This window comes from Elephantulus edwardii, unplaced genomic scaffold (genome assembly GCF_000299155.1).
Source record: "Elephantulus edwardii isolate Elephantulus edwardi_28Jun2011 unplaced genomic scaffold, EleEdw1.0 scaffold00104, whole genome shotgun sequence".
Classification (NCBI taxonomy): Eukaryota; Metazoa; Chordata; class Mammalia; order Macroscelidea; family Macroscelididae; genus Elephantulus; species Elephantulus edwardii.
In genome coordinates, this window is record NW_006399854.1 from 2,925,114 (window position 1) to 2,933,612 (window position 8,499).

The window sequence follows — 8,499 nt, forward strand, 5'->3', positions numbered from 1 at the left end:
CAAGGGATATTCTTCCACTTTTCAAGATCTCTTTTTGTTTCTTGTAGTAATGTTTTGTAATTTTCTTGGAAAAGGTCCTTTGTACTTCTGGTTAAGTTTATTCCCAAGTATTTAATCTTGTGATTAGCTATTGTGAAAGGTATTGTTAATGATTTTTAATTTTAATGCACCAAACAGCAAAGCCTCAAAGTACATGAAGCAAAAATTGAAGAATTCAGAAGAAAAACAAATCTGAAGCTATATAGATGGGAAGTTAAGCATCTCAATCTGGCAACCGACAGATCCGTTGTCATTAGGTGCCATCTAAATGATAGCAAACCATAGCAAGGCTGTGGACAGTAATTAGAAACCTTGCCCTGTCCAGCGCCATTCTGCAAGATCTGAACACAGTCAACAAATGGAATCTAATTGATGTAGAACCGTCTATCACATAACATCCATTTGGGCGTCCAACTGCTTGCTTATACCCACTACTCCATAATGTTCTAATAAAAACTCATTGTTCTCTAGTCAAAACTGACTCAAAAATCCTCCAGAAGGGTTTAAGGCTGTAAATCTCATGGGAAGACTGCCCTTCTCCCCCGCCCCCCCACCCAACACACACCCCGAGCTGCTGTGAGATTCATACTACCTCTGGATTGCAAATCCTTACATCTATGCCACTCGAGTTCCCTGTTGTTGTTGTGTGCCATAAAGTCATATCCAGCTCAGAGCTGACCTTCTAACAGGTTTTCAGAAGCAGTAAATCACATGGGAAGCGATTGTCCTTCCTTCTCATGCAGAGCAACTGGTGGATTCAAACTGTGAGAGTTCTCGATAAGGTTATAGCTTAGAAATCCTTATCTCAGTACTGGTAGTGAACACCACCACTTGCTGCATGCAACACCTGTGTCTGATGTCTTGCATACAAAGAAATTGTGCTGTCAGGTATATAATGTTATACCATGTTTCTCTCATTGCTGTCAAACAGTTCCAAGTCGTACCTGACCCTCTAGCAGGATTTCTAAGGCTCTAAATGGCACTGGAGGAGATTGTCCATCTTATACCACCATATATGTTGTTGTGTACTGTTAAGTAGGAAGTGATTCATGGCAGACCCTCCAGCAAGTTTTCAGAGACAGTAAAACACACTGTGGACTTGTCTTTGGGTTGGAAGTGCGACAACTTCTTATAGATGGGCTGTTTCCATTTTCTTGCTATTAAAAATAATGTTGCTATGAACGTAGGTATACATATCTCCATTAGTCTTTCAGTTCTAACTTCCTTGTGATATATTTTTAACAGTGAAAAATCTGGGTCTTATGGGATTTGTTTAGCTTTTTTTTTTTATCTTTCTGTTCAGCTTGTTGAGGAAACACCAAACTTCCTTCTAGAGTGGTTATACCATTTTTCAGTCCTACCAGCAGTGCAGGAGAGTTCTTTCCACATTTTCTCCATCATTTATTGTTTGCATTGATTGTTAAACTATTGCCACTGGAGTGAGATGGTATCTTCATTATTGTTTTGATTTGCATCTCCAGTGGCCAGTGATTCTGAACATTTCTTCATATATCTGCCATCCATATTTCTTCCTTTGTGACTAGTAATTTCATGTCTTTTGCCCCTTTTATTAGATTATCAGGCCTCTTTTTTTTTTTTTTAAGTCTGTAGTCTGCAAACTTTCATTGAGACCCTTGTCTGAAATATCATTGCAAATATTTTTTCTCAGTGTCTAGGCTTTCTTTCCACTCTGTTGGAAAAAGTTTTTGGAATTTGATTTTTGGAAGGTCCCATTCATCAATTTTATGCTCTACTGGTTGCATATTATGCTATACAGGCTAGGGCTTCCAAGTTTGGTTCTGTTTTCTCTTATGATCTTTATGGTTTTGGGTTTCACCTCTTGGTCTCTGATCATCCTTGAGTTGATTTTTGTGTATGATTTGAGATGTGGATCCTGTTTCAGTTTTCTACAGGTAGGTACCCAGTTTTTCCAGGACTATTTGTTGGAGAGGTGGTTTGTTTCCCCATTGGATAGGTTTAGTTTCCTTGTCAAATACCAATCAACTGTGAGTAGATAGGTGATTTCTGAGTTCTTGATTGTATTATATTGGTCTTTGGCACTGTTATTGTATAAATACCATGCATATTTGACTGTGTAGAAGGTTTTGAGATCAGGGAATGCCTCTTATTTAATTTTTAATTTTCAAAAGACATTTATTTGAGGTCTCTTTCCTTTCCATATAAAACTGCAAATTACCTTTTCTAATTCTTTAAATAATTAGGTTGGGATATGTTTTGAAATTGCATTGAAGATGCAGATTGTTAGGATTGTAATTTGCACAATATTGAGTCTTCCTATACATCAACATAGACTATTTTTCCATTTAGTTGGGTCTGTTTTATGTCGTAGTGCTTTTGCATATTGATCTTGTTTCCTGCCACTTTACTAAGTTGGTCTTCTAGGTCTAACAGGTTTTTTGTTGAGGTTACGGTTTTCTGTGTAAACTGTCATATCATGTGCATCGAGTGATAGTTTTGCCACCTCCTCTGCCAATTTGGATGGCTCCTACTTCCTTGTCATATTGTCCTACCAAGTACTTCCAGTACAGTATTGGACAGGAGTTGTGATGGTGGGCATCCTTGTCCATTCCCTGTTGGTAAGGGGAATGCCTTTAGTCTTTTGCCGTGATGTTGTGCATATACTTTTCACCATGTTGAGGAAATTCCCTTCTAATTTTAAGTGGGTTTTTAAAACTTGATTATTTTAATGAAAGTTTAAAAAAAAACTTGGATTTCCATTCATTGACTGTTGCATTTTCCTCCCTACTCTTCCCACCTCACAGTGAACTTCTCTTTAAATGTTGGATTTTGTCAAAGGCTTTTTCTGCATCAATTAGTAAGATCATGGGTTCTTGTTGTTTGTTTTGTCAATGTGATGAGTTACACTGATTGCTTTTCTTATGTTGAACCATCCTTGTATGCCTATTACAAATCCCTCTTGGTCATGATGGGTCGTTGCCCCTGTCCCCCTGCCCCCCCACTGTTGGATTCTGTTTGCCAGGATTTTGTGAAGGATGTTTGCATTGTTCATGAGAGATAATGGTCAACACTTTTCTTTTTTTGGTAATGTCTTTGCCTGGTTTGGGTATTAGAGTTATGCTTAACACAGAATAACTCGTAAAAGTATTTCTTCTTTTCATATTTTAAAAAATAATTTAAGTAAAATTGATCATAGTTTATCTCTGAATGTTTGGAAAAATTCAACTGTGACATCATCTGACTGACCCAGGACCTTTTATGGGGGAGTCTTCTCATGACCTGTTCAATTTCTTCTTTCATGATGGGTCTATTCAAGTGTTTTGCATGTCTGTGTCAGTCTGGTTAGGGTGTGGGTGTCTAGTAATTTGTCCATTTCTTCTAGGTTTTCAAAGTTTATAACTTTCCATAATATCCTGTTGTTATCAATTGAGCTGGTTCTTTATATCACCTCTTTCATTTCATATTCGAGTTGTGTCTTTTCTTTCAGTAAGTTTGCCAGTAATTTATCTATTTTATTTATACTTTCAAAGAATTAGTTCCTGATCTTGTTGATGGTTTCAACTCTTTTTTATCCCATTGATTTCACCCTTATAGATTCCTTTCTTTACAGGCTGTGGGATTAGCTTGTTCTTTTTCAGTTTGCTGGAGGTGTTGAGATAGTAATTTATTCAGTTCATTTAATCATTTTTATGTGCTACACCAAAAGCACTGGCAAAAAATAAGACCCCAGGACTCAGTGCTATGGAGTTAAGCATATTGAATATCCCCAGGACTGCCAAAAGAAAAAGAAGAAAAAAAGGCATTTCTTGGAGAAGATGCAGACAGAATGCTCCTTGGAAGTGAAGATGGCAAAGCTGCATCATACATACTTTGGGCATGTTGCTAGGAAAGGCTATTCTTTGGAAAAAGACATCAAGCTTGGAAAGGTGGGAAGGGAGGTGAAATAAAGGAAGAATATCAATCAGATGGATTGACACAGTGACTGCAGCAATGAGCTTGAATAGAAATGATGAAAATGGCACAGGATAGGACAGGGTTCAGATCTGTTGTTCATAGGGTCACTGTGGTACTTAGCGAAATGTATGTATTAAGTTCATTGTTTTTGTTCCTCTAGAGAACTCAACCTAAGATAGGAATGTAACACCTATTTGCTTTGACACTCTTCCTTCATCTGTAAATGTGGACAATAAATGAGTGAACTACTGCAAAGCCCTTCAGTACAGCACAATCTTATGTTGTTGTTAGGTGCTGCTAAGTTGACTATATCTCATTGCAACTCTGTGAACAGAGCTGAACCTTGCCCTATGCTGCACAATCGCATGTCAGATAAACTCAAAGCCATTGTTAAAGTCACTGTGTCAGCCCATCCTGTTGAGGGTCTTCCTCTTTTTCTCTAATTCTCTACCTTTCCCAGCATGTCTTTTTAGCAGGTGCTTAAAATAGTGGTTTCTGAATATTACCAATCACTTCAAATTATAGACATGTGTGTACCTATTGACTCTTCTAAGAGAGTATAAGCATCTTGCCAGCAGGATTATTTCAGAAACTGTGTCTGCACATGACCCAGCACTCTGCCTGTGAGACATAATCCAAAGATTCATGTTGAATGAATTTCCATAATCCTTCAGTGAACATTCTGCTAACCTAGATTTTTAGCGTATACACTAGATAGTTGTTTAATGCGTTTTTAGCTAAGAACTTGGTATATATTAATAACTTTATTGTAAGATTTATGGCAGTCTTCTATTATTCATTACATGGTGAAAGGCAAGTTACTGTTATTAAAAAAATAACATCACAAATTAGTCGTCAGTTGATAAGAAGATTAGTGTTTTCCATCTCAGTGTTCCTTCAGTCAGGTTTTTTCTTCATGGCGGTAAAATAAGAGGAATCTGCATCCTGTAAAGGAGTAGTAGTAAGACAAATCAATCACATCTTATGTTTACCACAATTTCAAGAATCCTTTCTGTTGGGAGAGCTGCTATATCACTACGATCCAGTGCAAAAAATACTTATTTCCATGGGATGGGAATTAACTCAGAGCTGGCGCTCCAGTGTGTTTTCAGAGGCTCTATCATCACACTGGAGGAGACTGTCTATCTTTCTGTTGAGGAGTAGCTGGTGGATTTGAACTGTCTGTCTTTGGAGTGGTAGCACAACTCCTACCTACGAGGCCTCCAGAGCTCCCTAAGTTTGAAATGCTTATTAGAATAAAATTTATTTTTGGCATTAATATCTTTAATTAATACTATCTTATACTCAATACAATTCTGATTGGCATCTATCTGCTCATGCTAAAGTCTCTTTTCTTTCTCTTTTGGACCAGTGTATAATACCTACACTTATCATAAAAGTACAAAGAATAGGTCAGAGTATTTTGAATTGAAATAGTAGATGGACAATTCTCAAGTGATTTATTACCCTTTAGTACGTTGTTTAAACGAGACGTTGATAACTCCTTTGATGTGACAATTCATTGGGAAGATGTGTGGAAACAAATGTATGTAGAAACAAATATATGTGGAAACAAATTTTGTTACAATGGTAACAAAATTCAATGCAGATAGTGTTCTTAATTCCCACCAAATAAAACTAGTTGCTGCCACGTCAGTCTAACTCAGGGTAACCTGACTCTACCTTAAGAAAACCTCTGCTCAGGTTTTCAGGGGTGATTTTTTTTCAGAAGTCGTTTCCCAGACCTTTCTTCCAAGGCACCTCTTGGTGTAATCAAACCTAAAACCTTTCTGTGAACATTAGCCATTAGTGCCACCTAGGGGATCGCATAACTGCTACAGTGAGACTGCTACTCTAGTGGCCGTGGTGTCATCAAACTCACAATCAGAAAGAAAAAGTCTTAAGAGTCAACATTCAATAAAGATAATGTTCTAGGTTCTGTTTGAAGAGCTTTCCATAGACATTAAAACTCATGAAAACCGGAATTCAACAAGACAACCCTGTTTTTCTAGGTCTTGCAAGTTATTCCCCTTTGAGAGGATGCAAACTTTTCTTTCGTCCCTTAATAAAAATCCTACCTCGTAAATAACTAATGAGTGTTCCTTCTAGATAGGTTTCTCTTTTACAAAAATTCCACCAGCTGTCTGGGCTCACTCATTTAACCACCATAAACCCTTGCTATTAGATGTTGTTGACTCTGACCCACAGCAACACTACACACAACAGAATGTTTGCTTTTTTTAAAAAAAAACTAATAACACAATATTAAGAAATGTATACATTGATCTTACCAAACCACTCTTAAAATTCTCAATCCTTCTCTTCCCAAACTTGCTCATGACCCACCAGGCCAGGGTAGGCATATATTGCCCCAAATATGCCATAAACAAATAAGGGTTATGTGAGATCCAGACTTCTTTCAAATCATTGGCCATGCTGATTAATATCAGCCGCACACAACGACTGGTTGCCATCTTGTAGGACTGGTCTCCGGGATTGACAACAGTCTAAGAAAATTAGAAAATGTAAAAATTAATTTTCTTTACCAATCATTTATCCAAGGTATCTCATAGAGCTTGTAAGCTAGAAAGAACCCAGTGATCATTTAATTATGTGGCTCTCTTTTTGGGGCCTCCTACCTCACAGGTGTCCTTTATTGGTACTAATCGGATTTACAAACTCTTTGTAGCATTACAGAAACCTAAGGGAAATATTTATGACCTTCTGCAAGCCAAGTAAAAGATAAAGGTCCTTTGTTTTTAATGAAAACACATTATCTTGAAATGCTTAATGATATTATGATTGCTGTTTCTAGGTACCCTCCATTCAGCTGTGACTCATAGCAACCCTATGTACATAGAAATTTAACATATACAGTGTGATTTTTCCTATATGTATATATTTATTGATGAGATTCATATTCTTTTTTTTTACCCTGAGGCAGAATTTAATAAAATTCCAGACAATAGGATACAATAAACACTCAATATTTTTTCCAATTTAAAATCTTCTGAGAACCATAGGATGCAAGTGTCCATTATCATGGTATTATCTTCATGAAGATGACTGCAAATTGGTTAATGTTTTGTTTGGGTGTTTCTCTATAGAAAAAAGAAATTGATGCAAGGAAAAGAACAAATTTCAATCACATAAAATGTTGATAACTTAATATTCCAATGTTATTCCTGTCTTTATTCCTTAATTATATATTTAATATTTTTCCATATGTCAAGCATATTTTCGACAATTTCCAAATTTCTGACTCTTTTCTTTGTAAGTCTGACACTTTGCTATATCAGAAGGAATAACCAGAACAGAATCTGTCTTGAGTGAGCAGCAACAAAATATGAAATAGGGTGTGATTTCTACAGAATCAGATACTCTTGCCTTTTGCTGTAAGAGAGAAGAATGCATAATTCTGAATCCTCAATCACTTGGAGTATGCAGATTTTCATTGATAGGACACTGAGACTCATATTCTTTTAATATTAACTAATACAACTGACTTTCCATCATAGTCTGAAGAGGAATACTAAACTTTATTACTTTTAACTCCTCTGTAACTTCACTTCTGGTTACAACTATATTAAAGCTATGGGTAAACAAAGTATTGTTGTCTTTATGTACTGTCAAGTTGACACCAACTCAGAGCTGACTCTCCAGCAGGTTTTCCGAGGAATTTAATAGAATGGGAAGAGACAGCCCATCTTTATCGCATGGAGAAGCTAATGGATTTGAACTGCATGCCCTTGAGTTAGCAGTGCAACTCCTTCCCAGTAAGTCACCAGAATTCCTTATAGATTATTATAGTGACCTCCATTTGGACTCTGAAATAATCCTATCTTGCTGCCTAAGTCCTGTGCCTGATCTTTTGACATCCCCAAACCTGTCTCAGTCATGATGCTAATCCACCTTCCTCTTTTTTGCTGACCTTTTGCTTGTCCAATTATGACAGTTCTTCAAGGATAGGGCCCTCCTAACATCCCCAAAATCTGTAAGACAGTCTCATCATCCTTGCTTCTAAGAATGCTGATGACACTTTAAAATTAGTAATAAAAAATTTAAAACAAATTATGGATGCATACATTAAGCAAATTAAATCTCATAAAGCATGGGTCTGTGAGGATGAAGTGGAGGGTGAATATAAAAGGAATTCCATGGAAAAGAAAAACCTAGTGTTGTTACTCTGGTACATCTACTATCATTCAATCAATAAATAAACAGACTCAACTCATGGGCCTCTATCTGTGTTCATTTGCTCAACTTATTTGTACTCACACAGATCATTAACGGCAGAACTACATCTAGACTCCAAGTCTTTTGATTTCAGTTGGGTGCTTTGTCAGTTTTACCTTGGAGTCTCTTAAGAAAACATGAAAATAAAAATTCTATCTGTGCACACTTATATACAAACATATATATATATATATATATATATATATTTGTAATATAATTACATTTTATAGTATTTTGAAACTTTTTGTGCCGTTTTCTTTTAATGTCCAACACAGTCTGAATGTGTTTTCA

General features: G+C 36.5%; 1 protein-coding gene across 1 annotated transcript in view; it reads right to left on the bottom strand.

Moving 5' to 3' along the window:
- Positions 1-4,869: 4,869 nt before the first annotated feature.
- LOC102866358 (dehydrogenase/reductase SDR family member 7-like) overlaps positions 4,870-8,499 on the bottom strand; it is a 22,020-nt gene continuing 18,390 nt past the window's right edge. Inside the window, exons 6-7 of the mRNA XM_006891821.1 lie at positions 6,264-6,479; positions 4,870-4,917 (exon numbers count right to left, since the gene is read on the bottom strand). Coding sequence (XP_006891883.1) covers positions 4,870-4,917; positions 6,264-6,479 — 264 coding nt within the window. The remainder of the gene's footprint in view (positions 4,918-6,263; positions 6,480-8,499) is intronic.